This window comes from Onychomys torridus, chromosome 15 (genome assembly GCF_903995425.1).
Source record: "Onychomys torridus chromosome 15, mOncTor1.1, whole genome shotgun sequence".
Lineage (NCBI taxonomy): Eukaryota > Metazoa > Chordata > Mammalia > Rodentia > Cricetidae > Onychomys > Onychomys torridus.
This window is the reverse complement of record NC_050457.1, coordinates 42,710,485-42,733,278: the sequence shown is the minus strand read 5'-3', so window position 1 is coordinate 42,733,278 and position 22,794 is coordinate 42,710,485. Positions and strand designations below refer to the sequence as shown.

The 22,794-nt window shown below is 40.7% G+C and overlaps 1 protein-coding gene across 2 annotated transcripts; it reads right to left on the bottom strand.

Annotated features, from left to right (window-relative positions):
• Positions 1-187: 187 nt before the first annotated feature.
• On the bottom strand, positions 188-22,040 carry C15H5orf34 (chromosome 15 C5orf34 homolog). 2 transcript variants are annotated; one of them, XM_036206705.1, is made up of 14 exons: positions 21,544-22,040; positions 20,606-20,724; positions 18,054-18,281; positions 17,846-17,935; positions 14,006-14,649; positions 11,690-11,788; positions 9,713-9,836; positions 8,955-9,046; positions 8,487-8,556; positions 7,666-7,836; positions 6,455-6,549; positions 4,842-4,937; positions 1,754-1,794; positions 188-565 (listed from the first exon to the last, which is right to left on the bottom strand). In XM_036206705.1, exons 3-14 carry the CDS (start codon positions 18,246-18,248, stop codon positions 372-374), a joined length of 1,911 nt encoding a protein of 636 aa, XP_036062598.1. In that variant the 5' UTR covers positions 18,249-18,281; positions 20,606-20,724; positions 21,544-22,040; the 3' UTR covers positions 188-371. The 2 variants fall into 2 exon arrangements, with proteins under 2 accessions (XP_036062598.1, XP_036062599.1); XM_036206706.1 differs by lacking the exons at positions 20,606-20,724; positions 21,544-22,040 and having other exon boundaries at positions 18,054-18,627.
• Between the last annotated feature and the right edge of the window lie 754 nt (positions 22,041-22,794).

The following is a 22,794-nucleotide window of genomic DNA, read 5'->3' as shown; positions in this document are numbered from 1 at the left end:
AGAAAATCTGCTACGTTAGTTCTCCAGGAGAGATTAAATAGCAAATGACCAAATGTACAATTCTGTACATTAAAAAAGAAAACTGAAAAATAACACTACAATATTAAAAATGGCAAAACATACAGCTTTTCTTATACATCTGATGTAAAAAAATGAAATAGTTCAAAATCTCAAAGTAGTTCTTTATTTAAAAAATGTATATATATACATACATACACACACACTAAAATTTACAAGTTAGGTAAAATGCAAAGTTAAATCAGTTCTGCAAATTCTGCAGAAGTAACATTTACAGTTCCTTGGGTTACTAGCAATTTCATGCTAGGACTTTGAAATATCCTTAAGATTTAGTGTTGTAATAAATAAATCTGTCACTTTCTAGAGTTTGACAAGAGAGAGTCAATATCCTGCAGGATTTCAGAAGTTCTTTTCAATGCTGCCAATACACTCTCTTTATTAGTTGCTTCTAGCAAGGCTTCTGAAGAGCCTGGTGCACAGTCATCAGAACACTGTTCGTTTTTCTTGTTAGAAGCCAAGTGGAGGACACCACTGTTTTCCAGGAGCCCTGAATTACTTAGTTAAGGAGCTTCCCCCCACATTTTTCATTATATAATCTGATTTTCAGAAAACCTGGCTTTGGTATGAAAATATTTCTCAGTTGTGAGGAATATCTTGAATTCATGACCATATTGGGACTTCAGAGTATGGAGTCCACCCTGTACAGATGAGGAAACCATAGTGTATGAAAGTGTGTTTGGATGGAGGTTTAGTAGGAGAGAAAAGAAAATCTCAGTAACACTTCTTAACCTACGTTTGTTAAGAGAATAAAAAGGGAAAGAGGGGGACGATAGGATTATAAACAATCTAGTGCATTTTTTTTTAATTAACAAAAATCTAGAGAAAAGGAAATTTGCTTTCTCTTACAAAACTAGTTTATTATTTGAGTAAGACAGTAGAACTATTTCCTCCCAATTGAAACAGTTTCTCCTGGGAGGAGGAGGAAGCTCACAGGACTCAGAAGTAGATAAAACACTCACTGCCCAGGAAGTATATGAATCGTACAAAATTCACAAGGTACCTTGCCAAGGATGTCTACGAAGGAACAGCTGTTGGGGAGAGGTGACTTTGACTAGGTGAACAACTTGTAAGTTATGCAGGGAACTCCAGGGATGCAGTTTTCCTAAGTTGCTAGTCATCCTGGGCTTTCAGAGGGTAGCTGCCTTTGAGTAATCAGGCTTCTGTAAAGACTCCCACAACCACACTCCTGTAAGTAATCCCAGTAAACTCATTAGTTCACTACGCTGGGTTTCGTCTGTCGTTGGTCATCTATACGGGGTGAATAAATGTTGGATCATATCTCCCCAGGAAAAGTCACACAATAGCAAGATTACAGAAAAATGAAGAGAAAACAAATTCAGATCAATCAAAGGGTTCATACATAATAAAAGTTACTGACACATTTTTAACAGCTATAATTTAGATAATTATATAAGAGAAAATGTCTCCAAAACAGATTTTAATCCTAGTTCATCATTCCTTACCCAATTCAAACATAAAACTACAAACAATAACATAACATTCCATGACAAGAAAATACCTCAGATATCGCTGACTCAGCAGTCCATGTATGTATGTATGTATGTATGTATGTATGTATGTATGTATGTATTAACAGTCATACAGTACAGTCATTATTAAGCCCAGACTAAAATGGAACACGTCCGTTGGATAATACATTCTCTTAAAAGGATACAGTTAAATTTCTGTATTTTCTCGAGCTCAGAAGCAACAGACCTACGAAAGGCAAAGGGTGACATTGGAACAGGAGTTCTTACCACGTAGGACAGGAGACAGAAGGACGACAGGTCTGGGGTGACTACAGAACTCCAGCAGAGCCCCTCATGTGGACGGGCTAGCTTGTTTCCCCACCAGTCAGAAACTGTACAAACACTGTAACGACTACAGTGAGGGCACCATCTCAAAACAAGGCTTCATTCAAGTTACTAAGAAGCTGAATCAATAAGCCAATTGGGGCAAGCATAAATAATACAATTTAGAGACCTGTCTACTGTGTGATTTCTTTTCTTCCTTCAAACTACACTCTTTGACAAGACAGAGGACAGGGTGGGGGAGTTGAGGGGTGTCTTAGGGATCAGAGCTGGTCCTCACTGCTGTCACCCACAGCTGTTGTCAACAACTGCACTTTCCCTTCTTTTTTTGAGACAAGATCTCACTATGTTGCCCTTGGCTGGACTGGATCTCACTCTGTAGCCCAGGCTGGCCTCAAACTCACTGAGATCTGCTGGGCTCTGCCTCCAAGTGCTGGGATTAAAGGCGTGCGCCAGCATTCGTCACCACACCTGACTTCATTTCTTTCTTTTTTTTAAAAACAGGATTTCTCTGTGTAGCCCTGGAACTCACTTGGTAGTCCAGGCTGGCCTCGAGCTCACAGACATCCACCTGCCTCTGCCTCCTGAGTGCTGGGATTAAAGGCACGCCTGGCTTCCAGCTTCATTTCTTAGTATGTCAACAGTAACCCTCTTTGAGTTTTTATGTAAATAAGGCATTTAATAAAAAACAAAACCAGTTATTACTTGAGCAGTGGTTAGTGATCAGTTTTATAATCATATGCAATCTCCCTTCTCCCCAGCTGCTTTAAGCAACTTTCCTGCTCTAAAATAGGCTCGAGTTAAAGGATGAGGGCATCTGCAAAGTCAGATCCTGGATGTTCAGCATATTACAATTATATCCATTGTTTTCATTTGATTTATTCTAACAAGTATTCACTCAGGCAAAGGATATAAATCAGGCTCTGTGTTTGTGTTTGTGTGTGCGCGCGCGCGCACACACACACACACACATCATCCTGCTACATTATGCTAAGTCACCTTAAACTTCCTTTTCAAAAGGTCATATATTAGGCTGTACTATAGCTCAGCAGCAGAGTATTTCCCTAATATACGCGATGCCCTGGATCTGATCCCAGAACAGGGTTATCAGGGGGTTCCTGGGGTTGCAGAGATGGTTCACATAGACAGCTCCCGTAGAAGACCTGAGTTTGGTTCCAGGAGCCCCTGTTAGGGCTCACAACCACCTGAACCCCCACTCTTGGAGAGACTCTCTTGGAGAGCCCGTGCCTCTGGCTTCCTCAGGCTGACCTGCACTGTGCATACACACACACATCCACGTAACTAAAAATAAAAATAAATCTAAAAAAATCTGTCTCTAAGTTGTTCTTGGTGTCCTTTTCCAGAACACTGAGGCTTTATCAGTGACATTAAGTGTACCAGTGCCTTCCAATTATTTTTACATTCATGAGCCTGTGTTTTCACCCATGTGGACTTCCTTATTTATTATAAGAGCCATCTCAATTCACCAAAACTTGTAATATATCCTAGCAAGTACTATCTGCTCCTGAAAAACTGTCTTCTCACTGTCTCCACAGGCCAAAGATCCTTTTCTGAATTTTATTTTATGTGTATGTGTGTTTTGCCTGCATGTAAATCTGGGCACCATGTGTGAACCTGGTACCTATGGAGGCCAGAAGAGGATGTCAGATCCCCTGGAACTGGAGTTAAAGAGGGCCGTGAGCTGCCATGAGTGTGCTGGGAATGGAACCCGTGTCCTTTGAAAGAGCAGCCAGTTGCTCTCAGTTGCTGAGTCCTGTCTCCGCTCCTGGTCACTCCCTAAGTCTGATCACATCCCCGGAACACTCCTGTGGAGCCCTGACCTAGTCTCCTGAGAAACTAAAATACCTGCTTTACTTTCTAATTTGCTAATTAATTTCAGTCAAGAATTAAATACAACAGAAATTATTTAAAAGTCAGTCTTTAAAAGAGCTTATGTTACTCAGTATTATATTTCCTTTAGTGATATTAAAATTTCTACATTTTAAATTTACCATATATAAAGATCCACTCATTTTGATATAAATTTTCAATGCAGTTTTCTGTATATCAGTTTTAAAAAAGTATTTTTTTTAAAAGAAGGAAGTTCTTTTCAAGCTCATACTATAAAAAAACATTTTAAGAGTTAAGTATGTGCTGGAGAGATGGCTCAGAGGTTAAAAGCACCGACTGCTCTTCCAGAGGTCCTGAGTTCAATTCCCAGCAACCACATGGTGGCTCACAACCATCTATAATGAGATCTGGCGCCCTCTTCTGGCCTGCAGTCATACATGCTGTATACATAATAAATAAATAAATCTTAAAAAAAAAAAAAAGAGTTAAGTATATTTAAAATCAAAGGTTTTCTTGGGTAAAAAGCTTCCAGGTTTCCCATTTGCTCCTTAAAAAATATTGTTTTTACATTTATTTATTCACTATGTGTGTATATAAAATCAGAGGACAATTCTGGCTTTACATGGGATTCTGAGGACTGAACTTAGGTCATCAAGCTAAGTAGTAGTCTTTACCCACTGAGCCACCTTGAGAGCCCTTGTGTCTTGGTCACTGTCCTATGGCTGTGAAGAGGCACCATGACCAAGGCAACTCTTAAAAAGAAAGCATTTGACTGGGGCTTGCTTACTGTTCCAGAGGCTTGGTCCATTGCCATCTTGGCAGGAAGCATGTTGGCACACATGGCACTGAAGCAGTAGCTGAGAGCTGCACCCTGACCCTAGACAGAGAGAGAGCCCATCCCCTAGTGACACACCTCCTCCAACAAGGCCACACCTCCTAATCCTCATAATCCTTTCACACAGTGCCACTCCCTGGTGACTATGCGTTCAAATATATGAACCTATGGGGGCCATTCTTATTCAAACCATCACGCCTTGATACTAATCTTTAAGTACTAATTGGCTCTTATTCACAGATTAAGTTTACAAGAAATATAAATACCAATTTTCTTTGAGAACAGGTGACAGATGTTCGGGCACCTGACTTGGACTAGTTTGGGTCAGTCTTCTGCACCATGATGTTACGGATGTCACGTATCTGAAAAGAATACATTAAAAGTATTAGACAGGGAAACTCATTAATTTGTATAATTAATTAATTTGTGCAATAAAAAATGAATTAAAGTAAAACAAAACCCCCACTTTGATTCTAACCTACTATGTAGCTAACTTCTGATCCTTATGACAAGTGTTGAGTTACAGGGTGTACCACCACATCTTGTTTTAAGTTCTTTAGTGATTTTTTTTCCCCTACTTGTGTGCTGGGGATGGAACTCAAGTCCTTGTCTATGCTGAGGAAATCGATACTACCTAGCTATACTCCCAGCCTGAATTTGTATACTTGCAATAAATACATGAGAAATGAAAAAAATCAGTAAGACAGTTTGGAAAAAAAAGGATAAAGTTTAAGTGAGGCACTAAGATTTTCTAAATCCTATACACTAGACACAGATGAGATAACCTTTTTAAATTATTCATAAAGAATTCATAAAACATCTGCCGGGTGGCGGTGGTGCGCACCTTTAATCCCAGCACTCGGGAGGCAGAGGCAGGTGGATCTCTGTGAGTTCAAGGCCAGCCTGGGCTATAGAGGGAGATCCAGGACAGGCTCCAAAACTACACAGAGAAACCCTGTTTCAAAAAACAAACAAACAAAAAAACAAAAACAAAAAAGAAAACAAAACATCTAAATCAAAACAAGAAAGGAATACTTACACTTCATTTAAAGCTCAAGTTTAAATGTGTAACTCTTTTTAGTTTTTCAAAGTAAAGTGAAATTCCTTAAGCTTGTCACATATCTTTACATAGTCTATGTAAGAAGCATTTGCCTACTAAAATTTAAACCTGGAAATGCCCACTGGAGCATACACATGCATAAAATCTATACACCTGCATATGATGAAATGTAACTTAATGAGTATCAAAAACAAATTTAATAAACTGAGTGATCTGAAGTGATGGGATAGAACAAATCATTTGCCAAAGGTACTTTTTGAGGGAAAATGTTTAAAATAGCAATTGAATGTTCGAGCATTTAGACCAAAACAAGATCCACCCCCAACAGAAAAATAAATTCAAGATGTTCAGTTAGCACTTCTGTGGGCTCCGTCAGGCAAAGCCGCTGTCAGAACTAACACATGTAGAGCCCTACAGCTGAAACAGAAGGATGATATTCCTAAAAACAAAGTTAGGCATCCTCCCATTTACGAATATCCATCAGCTAGTTTTAATGCTTTACACTTCACAGAAATATATACAATTTTCATCATTTACAGTCATTTGTAAACACCTTTCTTTTCATTAAGGGGTTAGAAAAGCTGGCTAACACAACTGACTATACTCTTCACAGCAAGTCAGACATGTTGGAAACCTATTATTTTGAAAGATCAGTTGGATGCAAACTAATGTTTAAAGCTGACTTGATGTATTTCATTGTGTTAAATGTCAGTGTAACTGAGAACTCTGAAATCTGGAAAAACTAAAAATACATGTAACATTTAACTTATATTTACACTCTATCAGTTAAAACATGAAAATGAAATTGCTTTTCCGTACCTTTCATATGTTCCAGGATGCTCAGTTTGAATGAACTGATCCTGTCCATCAGGAAAAGTTAATCTGCACCAACCCAAGTTGAGACCTTGATTTATCTTAAGCAGCAAAAAGAAGAAACAAGTTTTATCATTCTAAAACTAAAAACTAAAACTCAGCAATGTTTTTTAGAAAAAAAAAATAAAGGAGTGGATGAATCATTATAAATTTATCTTGAGAATTGAAAGAATGTATATGGTGAGATTTTATTTGTGCTGAAATGTGATTTTATTTGTATGTTAATAAACAAAGTTGTGTGGGGGGGATCAGAGCTAATGGCAAGCATAGCAGAAGTCTGGCAGTGGTAGCACACGCCCTTAATCCTGATCACATGACAGGCAGATCTCTGTGTGTTCAAGGACACCACCAGCATGGAGACAATGCCTTTAATCTCAATACCAACCATAGAGATTTAGAGGTCTGTATAGAGTAGGTCATGTGGTTGGGTTTATAACCAATGAGAAGGCAGAACAGAAGTCAAATTCACTGAGATCAATAAAGCCTCTTGACAGATTTTATATTTAAAAAGTTTGGTCTCTAGCACTCAAATGATGGCTCACAATTGCCCATGACTCCAGTTCCAGGGACTCAGATGCCCTCTTTTGATCCCAAGAGCTCCTGCATGCACATGGTGCACATAAACAGATACACATACATACACATAAAAAAACCCAACAACACAATAATTTGAGATAAAGTAGTACTGCTTTCTGTAGATAAGTAACTAATCAGGATATATTTCACTGTAGATATCAGACTATTATAGTTAAGTATAATGTATTATGTATTTGAAAAAACCTAGAAGATAGGATCTTGAGTCACAAAGAAATGATAGATATTTGAGGAGATAATGTTTATCCTGATAGTAATAAACTATAATATACACAAGTATCTAAGATTAGAATGGTATCTCATATGTGACAATCACAAACACTGTAACAGATTTTACTGAGCATAACCAGAGGATTTCAGTGTTAAGCAGCAGTTCTTTACCTGTGGGCTACAACCCCCACAGATGTCATGTATCAGATCTTCTTCATTTCAAATAACAGTAGCAAAACTGCAGCTAGGAAGTAGCAACAGAAGTATTTTACAGTTGGGGGTCAGCACAGCATGAGGAACTGCATTAAAGGAGCATTAGGAAGGTTGAGAACCACTGTCTTAGGGATACTCACTGGTCTTTTTTCAGCAGAGGAGCTGAAATTCCAATTCAGCGTTAGAGTGACGCCATCTAAAAAGACAGCGTGAACTTTGTCATCAGAGTAGGCAAGAAATCTCCCCACACTGGGTATGAGCGATTCTTTCAGAAGCACGGGCAGGGTATTGTTAACATTTATTCCAGGTACCTAAAACCAAGTAAATAAGATAGCACAAGGCAGAGTTTTCTGTGAAAAATATTAAATAATTATTAATGAACCCTGAAGAAACTCAAGATTCTTCCTCAGAAATTGAGTGCTACAGAACTCTTACCTGTATTTTAACATTTAAGATTAACTTCTATATCTCTGTAAGCTACCATCCTGCTATGAACTTTACATAGGCAAAAACTGTGGATTATAACAGCATATATGTATACAAAATAAAAATGGGCTAGTATAGCTTTGTGATAAGAGTGTGTGACTGGCATGCTCTGAGCCCAGGTTTGAATCCCAACATGGGTGGGGATGAGGGATTACATACAATAAATCCTTTCTCCCCAAGTTGCTTTTGGTTATGGTGTTTCACCACAGCAATAGAAACTCTGACTCAGACAGGGTTTCTCTGTGTAGCCCTGGCTGTTCTGGAACTCACTCTGTAGATGAGGTAGAGATCTGCCTGTTTCTGCTTCCCGAGTGATAGCACTAAAGGTATGCACCACCACACCTGGCTCAAGGTAGGTATGCTCTTGAATGAACAAACTTGAATGTTACAAAGAATCTCTCACATGACTGAGATGAAAGCAGTTTGAATGCACAAGTATAAATCCAAACAACTAACAGTCCGGCTTTCAGCATACCATTTTCCAGCAGCAGAAGTGATAGTTGTGGCTCAGTGAAAGCCTTGTCTTGGCACAATGTTGAAGAATTCTGTGAACATGAAAAACATTCCCTAAATGTTTGCAAATAATGACATTTTCTCTATTTTCTAACACTTGCTCTGTGGGAGGTCAGCTCCCACCTTTTCAAGGGTTCTTATTAAAGCAACCCTAGGGAGGCTACACTTGTCCAGAGAGACAGCACTTTAGCACCTCTCAGGACTGACTCACTCTCTGTATGGAGGTTTATCCAGACTTAAACTTCAAAGTCAGAATACTCTTGTAATAACATGGATTGCGTTTTAAATTATGAGACTAGAAGACTTGACAGATTTGTAGCAAACACACATATTTCCATTGTACCCACTGAATTCTAACCTTAATGAGGAGAAACATATCAAGGTACTCAGATGCATGATTTTTCTGCTCAGATGAATATCACAGACTCACCTGGCTGCCTGTTTAATCAAAGAACGTACAGAGAAGAGACTTCCTGGTCTGTCTGGAGGAAGGTTATTTACGGAATAAGTTTTCTCTTCTCTCTGAAAGTGTAAAACAACAAAAAAATCTCAATAATAAATCTGGTCCTTATTACTTCATACTATTACTTAATAAAAACACTATTTTTTCCTTGAAGTACTTATTTAACACCAACAAAGCAAGCAAATGTTTTAATACTCTAAGCCCACAAAACCTACGTATTTTAATGGTATTTTTAGGATGCCTTTCTGGTGGAGGGTGGGGGGAGATGCATGCTACTGTGTCCAGCTTTTATGTGGGTCCTGGGGATCTCAACTCAGGTCCTCATGCTTATGTGGCAAACATTTTACCCACAGAACCATCTACCTAGCCCCCAATATATGCTTTTTACTTTGTAAATATTAATTAAAAGTTGTAGGATGACTCCAAAGTAATGCTCTGGGCTTAGCATTTTCTATGACAGAAGAAATTTAGCTTCTGATTTAAACAAACTGTTTAAGGTGTTAATGGATAATGGTGGACGTGACTACAATAAAATAAAGAGATTGATAATTCACCAGGTGTCAATGCTGACAGTAACATTATAATAATTTTCCATGGTGAGGGGTGGAAAGTAAATGTCACATAAAACAGCAAATTTCTCATATATATATATATATATATATATATATATATATATGACTTTAGAAATAACTATAAAAACTTTTGAATTTTCGTAGTTAGCTTACCTTTTCTGATTCTTCTCGACTCGAATAATATGTAAAATATTTACCAAAATAAGCTCCTTCTGACTTGAAAACTGATCCATCTCCAGGATAGATCTCTATCAAGTTTTCATTTTTATGAGTAAGCCTAAAGTAGAGAAAATGATTTTTTTTTAAATTAAGAGTAATGCATCTATGAAAGCAATCATTAAGACAACAACAAAACCCCAAACAACAAACAAAAACAGAGACAAGGGTAATTCTGAACCAAAGAGAAACAGAACACACAAAAGTGCTTTATCTGTTTATTTCAACGGCTAAGCTCAGAGCTTCCAGAATTCAGAGAATCCAGTCTTCACATCCCCAGTGCCAACCATAGAGACGGATACATAAAGAGTCACCAAAGCATTGTCTATGCATAGAAGTTGAATACCACACTTCTAGGTTCTGAAAATAAGCTCATTCTTCAACAAATATAATTGGTATATATAACAAATATAGTCAGTACCTGATGGATAAGATTAATTATCTGTGTAAAATGTATTACACACGTAGCAGTCAGATATAATCAAAGTATCCAGTATATACTGCATGAAAATTACTTTTATTGGAACTGATATATTTTTTATATGTTGTCAGGGACCATCAAGATGGCTCTAAAGGCACTTGCTGCCAAGCCTGATGCCCTGAGTTCAATCCTTGGGACCCACATGGTGGAAGGAGAGAACTGACCCCAGCAGGCTGTCCTCTGACCTCCACATGCATGCTATGGCACACACGTGCTACCATCCCCAGTAAAAAATAAATGCAATTTAAAGCTAATGCTGTCAGAAGCGGGTGGGTCTTTATACAGAAAAGGGCAAGCATCAGGGATGCTTTTCTACTATTATTCATGGATGTGAAGATGCAGCTGGCCAACACTGTACTCCAGTCACTAGACAGTAACTCTGGAGGGGAAGAGAACATTCAGTGGAGCAGAGTACATGCAGAGCCCTGTAAGGATCATTTCCTTTGGCTGAATTGTCTTTAGGTGGATTCCATGCTAAGTAACACAGCTAGACCTTCTTATGTCCAGAAGGAGATCCTAAGCCCCTGCTACAAACATCCATTCATTCACCAGCAAGACTGACTCTCAGTGGTATCGGAGCTGCCATGTAAGTCTTGTAAACATGGTTAATTTAAGTCATAAGGCCTTTGTGCATACTAATAAAATTAGTTTTGTGACCTATAAAGACAAAATACAAGAGCCCAGTTGATCCAACAAAACTGTGTCTTTTTATAAGAACTGGTTTGCAAGAATAGTCTCATTCCCACATTGAGTTAAGAAACAAACGAACAAAACTCTCAGTGTAATGCAGGAGCCTTACGTGTATGTCATACCCTTATACCACATCACAGGAGCCTTACCTGTATGTGATATCCTTATAGCACACCACAGGAGCCTTACCTTTATGTCACACCCTTATAGCACACCACAGGAGCCTACCTGTATGTCATACCCTTATAGCACACCACAGGAGCCTACCTGTATGTGATATCCTTATACCACACCACAGGAGCCTTACCTGTATGTCATACCCTTATAGCACACCACAGGAGCCTTACCTGTATGTCACACCCTTATAGCACACCACAGGAGCCTACCTGTATGTCATACCCTTATAGCACACCACAGGAGCCTTACCTGTATGTGATATCCTTATAGCACACCACAGGAGCCTTACCTGTATGTGATATCCTTATAGCACACCACAGGAGCCTTACCTGTATGTGATATCCTTATAGCACACCACAGGAGGCTTACCTGTATGTGATACCCTTATAGCACACCACAGGAGCCTTACCTGTATGTCACACCATTATAGCACACCACAGGAGCCTACCTGTATGTCATACCCTTATACCACACCACAGGAGCCTACCTGTATGTGATATCCTTATACCATACCACAGGAGCCTTACCTGTATGTCATACCCTTATAGCACACCACAGGAGCCTACCTGTATGTAATACCCTTGTACCACACCACCTTCACAAGCTCAGGATAGGAATACTCTTCATCAGACTGTCTCTGTAAAAGTGAATCACAGAAGTTCCACCTGTGAAGGATAAAATATGAGTATTAATTCTGGTTGTTCAAAATAATTGCCATTAAAGGTCAACAAAACAGTGTAATCATAATGCTTATTCCTTGCCAAACTCTGTGTGTGTGTGTGTGTGTGTGTGTGTGTGTGTGTGTGTGTGTATAAATGTGCACTAGAGAAATTTAAAAGCAAGTCTTGCGTTGTCATGTATCTTTTCAGGAATTCTCAGTAACTTCAATAATGATCTCAGTATGACATACATTTAAATTTTTGCTAATCTTTAAAGTGCAATCTGAATTCAAACAATAGATCTTTACTGAAATATCTACGGTAGGCCAGGCATCATGCTCTACACACTGAGAATTTAATGTTTCTGTTCCCAGCGGACATTTCCATCTGGCAGTGTAGTAAAACAGTAATCACCAAGTCTAAATAGAGGGAGGCAGGGAGTGCCATGGCATGAATAAGGACTAACTTATCAACAGATTGGAGAAACCACTCCAAGGAACCTTGTAAGGCTCGAGTTGAGACAAGGAAAGTGGTGGTGACGAGGAGGGCGGTGCTCCTGCTGCAGCAAAGGGCAAGAGCAGGGGCAGTAGGAGAGCGCCTGAGGGAGCACTAAGTAACTGGGAGGGGTCCCGTGACGACAGAGTGAGGACTACAGAGACAGGGACCGGACCATGGAAAACTTGCTGCGCCATGTTAAGGAAATGGATTTCAACCGAAATCCGGTCAAAGAAACACTTCATTTAGAAGCATAAAACCTCTTCTGTCACATATTTAGAATTCTGGATTTCCAGTTTTAACTAGGTAATTATGGCAAGCCAAAAAGCTATTCCTAGATTTTGTTTTAAGTAAAAATGTGTACTCAGAGAAGACCTAGGATGAAATTTCAATTCTACAAGTGTTACCCATGTAACTTGCTGAGTTCTTTACCAATTCTGGATCTTAAGTTCCTCTACAAAAGGATCACAGTAATTCTTGTAATGGGGTTACTACACCAAATACATAAAATAGAACAATGGCTCACATAAGTACTTTATAAATGTTAGTTTTTTTAAAAGTAAATTTACTGTAATACTTACACAAAGTTCATTTTATGAATTTTTAACTATTATTCATCCTTGAAAGTTAAGTTCTTGACCTTAGCCATGAAGAGGTCTCCATATACTCAACCCTTTTGAAAAAGGACATACTTTGGCTGGAGAGATGGCTCAGAGGTTAAGAGCACTGATTGCTCTTCCAGAGGTCCTGAGTTCAATTCCCAGTACCCACATGCCAGTTTCAGGGGATCCAACAGCATGGGAAAAATATCAATGCACATTAAAATAAATACATTAAAAAAATAGAAAACTTAAAAAAGAAGAAAAGAAAAAGGATATACTTATAGTCAGTTAACTAAAAAACAGGTAAATTTTGGGGTTAATAGCAAAGAAAGAAGCATAATCAAAACTCTGTACATGGTCTAGCCTGTGGGGTCATGGGTAGGTCCATGGTCAAGTCTGTGGGGTCATGGGCAAATCCATGGTCTACCCTATAGGGTCACGGACAGGTCCATGGTCAAGTCTGTTGGGTCATGGGCAAATCCATGGTCTACCCTGTAGGGTCATGGACAGGTCCATGGTCAAGTCTGTGGGGTCATGGGCAAATCCATGGTCTAACCTGTAGGGTCATGAGCAGGTCCATTCCCATGTCCATGAGGTCATGGGCAGATTCATGGTTTAACCTGTAGGTAGGGTCATGAGCAGATCCATGGTCTAGCCTGTGGGGTCATGGGCTCCAGTGACCAGCCATAGACTCTCCCCTAGGCTTTCTCCCAAAGAGCCCTGAACAGGCTACTGATCTTCTGTATAATAATCCTTTTAGGGACAGTTACCTTCATTAGGCACCCTACATTACTATGAATACTATCCTTTAAAATCAAAGATTTTAGTCAACCAAATGAGATTAAGAAGAGTAACAGATGTGCCCGGGTGTGGTGGCTCATGCCTTTAATCCCAGCACTTTTGGAAGGCAGAGGAGGAGGGTTTCTATGAGTTACAGGCCTACCTAGAGTTCTAAGGCCAGCCAAGGTGACATAGTGAGATCTAAAACCAAAACCAAAACCAAAGCAAAAACCAACCAACCAACCAACCAACCAACCAACCAGAATAGTATCAGATGATCTAGAAAGTTCTGCTTAGGTTGGGTTCTCCCCAAATCTTTCTGAGCAACAAGCCACTCTTGCTTTACCTGTGCATGTGTGGGGCAGGGCAGCTCAGTAACAAGGCCCTGGGAAGGACAGAAACCTCTTCTCTGCCTTCTTCTGGAGTGTCAGAGGCTACAATTCCACTTGCAGGGAAACCTGCATCAGTTTTAGACACAACACTAACTTTGTTATAAAAACCAAGGGCTAAAGACAAAGGGTATTTCCACTGCTCTGGACAGGCGGCGACAGACCAGCATTGCTTCACCCAGGCGTACACACATCTGTGCCTCATGCTTGAGGAAGGCGGCTCCTCCCTCCCTTCGGTTCCATCCACACAACACAGGTTCGCTGAGGCTTTAGATTTCAAGATCTGGCTATGAAGTTCGTTTTCTTTATTCTGTAATCCTTGTCCTGATAAACTTCCAATGGTGCAGACTTTGCTCATCTTTCCAACTCGTTTATCTTTTGGGACCTGGTTACTTGTTTCAGCGAGTATTACAGGCAAGTCTGGCTTCTGGCTCACTTTACACAAAAAATGCACTGTAAATTCATGCTGAGATCTGGGTAGGCACAGGTATGCGTGTCCATCTAGTGATGTTATCTTCACAGCGCCACTCTCCAAATATGTGATGCTGTCATCTCTATCAAGACTGGGCCATTTTACTTCTGAGAAATCAATGAAGATATGCTGAATTGAAAGAGAAAACAAAAAAACCATGATATTTTCTGTTAATGTTCATTTTTTCCCCATAGTTTTGATAGTAAAAGTATTTTGTAAGAGTTTATATACTTGTGTTTTTACTACCTAGAAAATAAAAACTGGAGTTAATGCATGGTTTTACAGACAATATTGGATGTTAATGGTATTTCTCTTAGAAACATACACACATACACACAACATGCAAGATACTGGTAAGCCACAAGCCATGTGGCAAAGTATAGATTAATAGAAATGGGTTAATTTAAGATAGAAGAACTAGATAACAAGAAGCCTGCCACGGCCATACAGTTTATAAGAAATACAAGCCTCTGTGTGTTTACTCGGTTAGGTCTGAGAGGCTGTGGGACTGGCAGGTAAGAGATTTGTCCTGACCGTGGGCCAGGCAGGACTGGAGAAACCCTAGTTACACACAGCAGTTTACAGCAAGAGAGCTTATTTTGGCTCATGATCCTAGAGGGGAAGTCCACAGTGTCGAGGGAGGCATGACAACAGACACCTGGAAGAGGAAGCTGAGAGATCACATCGTGTGTGTATGTGTGGGGGGGGGGGGGAGGGAGGAGGGGGAGGAGGAGGAGGAGGAGGAGGAGGAGGAGGAGGAGGAGGAGGAGGAGGGAGGAAGAGGAGGAAAGATTAGTGCTAAACTTACTTTGATTTAAATACCCACTGAATTAGGAGAGCTGGATTTACCGAGCATTCACTCCACACATGAAGGAGAACCTGGGCTGTGGTGGGCTACTCAAAAGCAACAGGAGCTTACATGGTATGGAACTAGTGTAGAAGCCATTGAGAAAACACCACAGATAACACAAAAACAAATTCGGTATGTTAAAATGTCACAGGAGACAGGAGAACGGCGAGAATTACTTTTTAAACTGGTACTGGAATTACCCGACAGCATTTGGGAAATGCTGTATTACCTACCAGATGAACCAAAAAGTACCATGAAGTTCCTGTCCTAGAAGGTACCCAGCACAACATTAGCTAAAAGAAATTCCAGGTGGCTTTGAAAATAATTTAAGACAATTCAAAAACTCAAAGGTAAACTGACCCTACCAAACAGCAGACTCAAACCAGTTTCTACCTGCTTTTTCATATAAGAAATCAACAGGATTGTACAGAACAGTATTTTGATCAATTATGGTATATAGTTCAACATTTCAACTTCCATCTTTACTAAAGGTTAACTTTACTAAAACTGTTGTCGGCTGGAGAGATGGCTCAGCAGTTAAGAGCAGCGGCTGCTCTTCCAGAGGTCCTGAGTTCAATTCCCAGCAACCACATGGTGGCTCACAACCATCCCTAATGAGATCTGGTGCCCTTTTCTGACCTGCAGGTATACATGCAGGTAGAATACTGTACACACAATAAAACTGTTGTCAAGAAAGCCTTGTTACAAAGCCACCCATATCAGAATACTAATCTTAGGGGCCGGGACTGATGGTTAACCTGTGTAAGGAGAGTCAGTTAGGAAAGCCCACTGTCCTGTGACCACACTGCAGCATCAGAGCAAATGACACCATTTGAATGGTGCATTTATTCAAAAGACACTGGAAAAAGGCCCTGTGGAATAAGTTTTAGCTTACAGTATTTTATAGCTCCTCTGCCTCCTAAGGTTTGGATATGAGGTATCCTTCACAAAGGTGCAGTTGTTAAGACTGTGGTCTCTGGCTGGTGGTATTGCTGAGAGGTACCTGGATCACGAAGACACTAACTTCCTCGAAGGATTAATCTATTCATGAGTTCACAGATGAATGGGCTACGCAAAGTCTGGCTGGAGGAAGGAGGTCTCTCACTGTCTGCTTCCTGGCTGCTAGACACCGTTTCAGCCTATATTCCCTACCATAATGTTCTGCTTCAACATAAGCCCACAGAGACAGGTCAAATGACCATGACCTCTGCGGCAGTACAGTCTCTTTCCTCCTCTAAGTTGTCATCTCAGGTACTTTGTTGGAGTGATGCACACAGATACAAGATGACTAACACAGCCACGGTACACTGTGGACTCAGTAAGGAGGCAGAGAAAGAGCCCTGGAAAGTAGTAGGAAGCAATTAACAGGCCCAGCTGGGCTGAAGGTGTGGCTCAGTGGTGACGGACTTACTACCTACCATGTGGGAGGTCCTGGGCTCACTCCCTACTGCCCAGAGTCATTTAGATCAGGCTCAAGTCCTAACTTCCCCACTTTGAAAAATTTCACAGAAAAATCAGGTAAACCCTTTGAAGAGTTTTCTGTCTATACAAGGGCTGGTAACTCAGGAAATCTCATCAGATACCCATGCCACGCTGGTACCAGTGAAGTTTTGGTTTGTTGAAGACAGGCTCTAACTACATTGCCCACATTAGTCTCAAATTTAGGTGGTCAAATGAACTTCTTGCCTCAGCCTTTAAATATTTTTAGGATTGGTTTTAGTTGCTAGTCAAGTCTTTATAATAAATGAAATTTACCATTACCCTTCAAGGTAAAAAATATTAACAAGAGTAACATTTTTACACTTATCCATAATTAAAATTATACTGGTTAGGTTTGTTTTTTAGTCACAAACTTGAGTAACCTGGAAAGATGGAACCTCAAGGAAGGAATATCTCCATAATACTGGGCCATGGACATGTCTGTGGGGCATTTTGTTGGTTGCTGACTCACGTGGAAAAGCACAACCCACCATAGGTAATACCATCCCTGGGCAGGCGGGCCTGGATTATAAAAAAGGTGGCAAAGCAAGCCAGAGGAGGCAAGCCAGTAGGCATGCTTGTCATGGTCTCGGCTTTAGTCCCTGCCTGGGCTTCCCTGAATGATGGACTGAAAACTACGAGCTGAAATACATCCTTTCCTCCCCTAGCTGCCTTTGCTCAGTGTTTTATCGAAGCACAAGAAAAGCAAAATAGGCACATATCCTATTACACATGGACAATCATAGTTTATTAAAAGTTATTTATGAAATTTCTTAATATTGAGACATATGAGAATGAAAGTCACAATTTGAAATGCTGTAATTCTTGGCCATAAAGAAAATGTTAAGGAGTTGAAATGTGTAACTTCTATACTCTAGTGAAACACATAGGCCAGTGCATTCAATAGCATGTGCCTGTTTCCCAGTGCTAAACCAACTGTTTACAATTAACTTGTATTCAAATATTACTCATAAAATCGTGGATTTAAAACATCACCTTTTTTCTTTCAGGAGGTATGAGGCTTTCAGATAAAAAAGGGGATGTAGCTGAAGAGTTTCGAAAATCTAGGGCTCGCTGTAGTTGCTCCTAGAAAAAGAAATGTAAAATTATTTGACGACAAAAGTCCAGAATCCTAGTTACCTTCATATTCTAGCAGCTTCGGCAACCTCTTTGTACTAAAGAGCATTTTGGGGATGTTACTTACGCGGTAGGTACTAATGACAAAGTGTGTCCGTTGGCGAATTCTCTCTGGTTGTTCTAAAGGATGTGTTGAAAGAGGAGGTGCCTTTTCAAATAGAAATTCCGAGCCACAAGGAGAGAGCTGCAGTCTGGAACCATCGGCATATTGCACTTGGACCGAGTCATCTTCATAAAGTACCATTAGGACTTCCGCGGCCATTTCGACGCTTGGGTATGCCACACTTCAGACAGACTACAGGAGATGGGGACACGGTAGCACAGGCATTTCTCAGTGCTCGGGTTCCACAAGCTAAACACACGCACTTCCTAAGAATGTAAGGGCAGCACACCGCCACTGTGCACACTCTTGGTGGAAGAGTGGCGGTCTTACATCAGTTATCTAAAGTGAACTTCCTTCACAAAAGGCTTTGAGAAACCTCTACGACTTAACCCTACTGCTAAAAACATAACCTGGAAGAAAAAGACAGTCCACAAAGTCACAAATGTCCTAAGTTTTGTGGTTTTACTGTTCAAGTTTAATTTTTGTATATCATATGCCCAGGATCTCATTTCAGACAAACCAATTATACTAGGTAAGAAAAATGTAGCGGGGTTGGGGATTTAGTTCAGTGGTAGAGCGCTTGCCTAGCAAGTGCAAGGCCCTGGGTTTGGTCCTCAGCTCTGGCATAAAAAAAAAAGTAGCAACTTGGGCAGTATGATGGTTCAGCATGTGAAAGCCTGACGAACTGAGTTGTATCCCTGGAACTCATTGTGGAAAGCCAGACAAAGTTGTAGCAAGCATGTGCATGGCTGCACTCACACATCATAATACATACAAACAACAACAATAATAAACAAAAATAAAATAACACAGAAACTCGGTTTTAACACACGCAAAAGACAGGCCAAAAGTAACTGTTCAGCCCAAGGCAAAAGACCACTGAAGAAATACCAAAGCCACAAGTCACTGTTCCCCAGTCTGGCATTAAGGAAACAGTTACTTAGTGACTTCAACTCATCCTCACTTCTTGAAGTCTGTTTCTTTCCTCCAAAATGACTCTGCTTTCACTGCGTTTTCCACACCTGTGTGGTGAAGAGGGGAGGTGGGCTTCACTGATACTCCACCATATGCTAGGCAGACGCCAAGGACGCTCGTTCATTTGTGAAACGAGAGGGTCACAGGACTGCTGTGGGCTTAAAGTGACAAAATCCCGATGCCTGCCTAACACTATAAAAGCCACCCTGTAAGGTCTCAATAAATCTTATGAAATGTTAATTCTTTTCTAACACAAATCCCATCCTCGTCTGTCTTATTGTCTCCCTCCAGTCAAGTGATCAAGTCTCATCTGTCAAAAACAACAAGAGACTGACTATTCAGAGGTGATACTTCCCAAGTTTACAGCAATTTCCTACCAAGAAATCTCTAAAGTACAGTAAACCCCTCACTGCCAATATTCTCTTGCTAATCTTCACTCTATTAGTCCAACTTTCTCCTCTACCTTCCCACTGGCATTGTTTCATCATGGGCACCGATGTCTTCATGCACCCAATGTCTTCAGTCGTCCATCTACTGGACCTAGTCAGACTGTGACACAAATGTACATTGTCCCCTCTTCCACACTTCCCTCTGTCCTACCTCCAACCCCACTACTCAGGGTTGCTTCTCTATTTCTGCTTTGACTTTAATCATTCTTTTTGTTTTGTTTTTGTTGTTTTTTGGTTTTTGAGACAGGGTTTCTCTGTGTAGCTTTGCACCTTTCCTGGATCTCGCTCTGTAGCTCAGGCTGTCCTCGAACTTCACAAAGATCCACTTGGCTCTGCCTCCTGAGTGCTGGGATTAAAGGCGTGCTGCACCAGCACCAGCACCACCACCGGGCAACTTTACTCATTCTTATTTGTTACCTAAATCAGAGATTCTTCAAGACCTTACCTTAATATACTTGTTACTTTTTAGTCTAATCTTTTGTTTTTGTTTTTTAAATATGCTTTGCACAATATAGGCTAACATTTTATGTGGAGTAGGTTTGGATGTAAGTAAAGGTTTAACTATGTGTTAATTCTTAATAAGATTCACAGTTTTAATTATTTCCTTTCTCTGAAGAACTTGTAAATCCACCCCCCTCCTTTCAGAGAGTTCAGCTAGTTAACAGCATAGACTTCTATGTCTTTGTTCCATGGATAAATGGAATTTGATTCATCCAGAGCAAAGGCCCTTCCACCACAAGTAGCCTTTGGTAACACCCCCAAAATTCATTCTTTAGCTGAACAAGAGCTATATCCTTACACTAGGGCCTGCAGAGGCCACACAATCTAGCCTACCATTGTCTCCAAATGTCACCTCCTTACTCCCTTGTTCAGATCACATTCATAATATTGGCTTTGCAAAAATGTTCTTGAACGAGGTATTTTCCATCTCAAAATCTTTGTGCTGTTCTGTCTAGCTTGTCTTCTCCTTGGCTTATCATGCGACAAATTCTTTGTCTGCATTAACGTCTCAACACAAACACCACTTGCACAAAGGCCCACGTGGTCAACTAAGCTAAAGTGCTCCACACCGTCTCTGCCTAGCGTACGTACCTCTTGTCCTCATAGGCTTTATCAGTATCAAAATTATTTGCCTTTGTTTTCTTCCACCAGGATAGAAACTCAAACAGAGTGGACCTCACCTGTCCCATTCACAAATGTATCACTGGGACCTAAAATAGTATAAGGGTGAAGAATGATGTTATAGGCAAATATACTTTCATCAAATAATGATAAAAATGAATGTTTAAATTCTTCTTACCCTTGAGTTTGCAATACGAGCTAACGACACTTCTGACTTCTCACTGCTTTCCTCCTGTAACTAGTTTTCTATTTTTTTTGCAAAACTCATGCTTGTATTGGGCCCTTTACCTCCTTTTGCTGGAAGCTCATCTCTCAATTCCTACAACTAAGATCTTTCTCCTGTTTCTTCTCTCTCCTGTTCCCGTCACCGTCACCTTCTCACAAGTCAGACTGCACTGACTGTTTTCCATCACTTGTTTACATACTTGCTAAATGTCAATAGACACACACCATGACAAAGGATGGATATACGTGCATACACGCACACCTGCATATACTCTATCTGGTATTTTAAGAGAAAATAGGTGCTGACATATAGTTGAAAGAGTCTATTTGCTGACACCAGACTGAGAAATGGAATCACTGCCTTTGCACCTCCCATACAGCAACTTTACTGAAGTTATTATTTAAATAACAAGGACACCACAAAGAGTGTAGTGTTTAAAGGGTCTTGGCGCTGCCACAGGACACAGTAATCTGGATCCAATCCATCTTTTTGGCCTCCTCTGCATTGTAATATTCCTGTTTGCATTCTCACCGTTCAACACATTATGTACGATATAACGAACTGGAAAACCTCGTCTGTGCTGCATGTTGACATCTCGCTTATATAGTGTCTAGTTACCCAGGGAAAGAGACAGGGACGGGTACACGCTCTCATCAAGTCCACCGACAAACCTGACACTCACCAGGCAGTTCTGGGCTGCGAAGTTGTTTTCCACATCGAGAGAGCAATCAAGGCCTCTGACTGACCTCTATTTTGCCCAAATGGCAGGAACTGTACCGTTTGCGACTGCTTCCCCGCGGTTACTTCAGCAAATGTTAACTACCGAGTGGTATTTCTTGATGAAAGAAAGTAATCTCATCTGCGGAAGGACATGGACACAAGAAGTGTTTGGATTGAGATGCCGGTTCAAGTCCGGACGGCTGGGGCAGCAGCGGCGAGCCGGAGAACCAAAAGGAAAGAACAAAACAAAACTACGAGGTAGCAGTTTGAACTTCCCGCATCGAAAACAAAGCGCCGTCAGGGGAAAAAGTGGGGCCGGAAGTCCCGCCTCCTTCACCGCAAAGGGCGGGACCGGAAGAGGACGTTTTTTCCGACTCGGAAGCGTTGAAGTTGGTTTGGAATTAGGTTTGTGGACCACCGTTCCCCCAACACCAGGCAAACGCTAACGCAAGGACGAGTTTTAACGGAGTGATTACATTCTTAAAAGTAATCGAAGGCAGAGACTACTTGTTTTAAGAAGTGCCAGACACTGTCTTCTAATTCTTACTTTATTGCCTTTAAGCGTGAACAGACAGCCTACTACGGATCGGCGGATTAGCCCAATTCTTTGGGAGTCAGGATGGGGATTGGAAAGTGACTGGGAAGACAAAATAATCATTTGGGTGTTCCTAAGATTAAAAAAATACAACACAGCAACCTACGAGAGCATATAGTGGACTGAGAAAATATTTCCACTGAAATCTGGTTTTTTGTTTTGTTTTTTTTGAACAGGATTTCTCTCTGCAGCCCTGGCTATCCTGGAACTTGCTCCGTAGACCAGGCTGGCCTCTGCTGGGATTAAAGGCGTGCCCCACGACGGCCTGGCTTCTGCCCTCTACTCCCGCCTCCACCCCCTAACCCGATAACTACCTCCTCTTATTGCCAACAGAAATAGTCTTCTCTTTAGATTATAGACTAAGTGTCCATAACAATCCAGACACCTCTTGGTAGTAAAGCAGACCTCCACGGGCTGCCTTGCAGCCTCCAGTATGACCATGAGTTTAGAGCAAAGGTGGGCAAATCTCTCCATAGGGAGGTAATCCATATGACCATAGCTAGAAATCTGGAGTTTTAAGTAGGTGCTTGCTAATTACAAGCAAAGGTCACGGCTGTGTTCAAAGGCTCGGAGCAGTCCAAGGGAAGGATGATTTCCTTTAAAGGGGCTGGAGCCTGA

What these genes read in the sequence shown, in the direction of transcription:
- C15H5orf34 (XM_036206705.1), bottom strand. Translation starts at nt 18,248, where the DNA reads ATGGCCGCGGAAGTCCTAATGGTACTTTATGAAGATGACTCGGTCCAA. An exon ending in CCTGCCCCACACATGCACAG is followed by an intron (nt 11,789 to 14,005) that starts GTAAAGCAAGAG and finishes TATCCTTCACAG; the next exon opens with GTGGAACTTCTGTGATTCAC. An exon ending in TTGATTAAACAGGCAGCCAG is followed by an intron (nt 8,557 to 8,954) that starts GTGAGTCTGTGA and finishes TCATGTTCACAG; the next exon opens with AATTCTTCAACATTGTGCCA.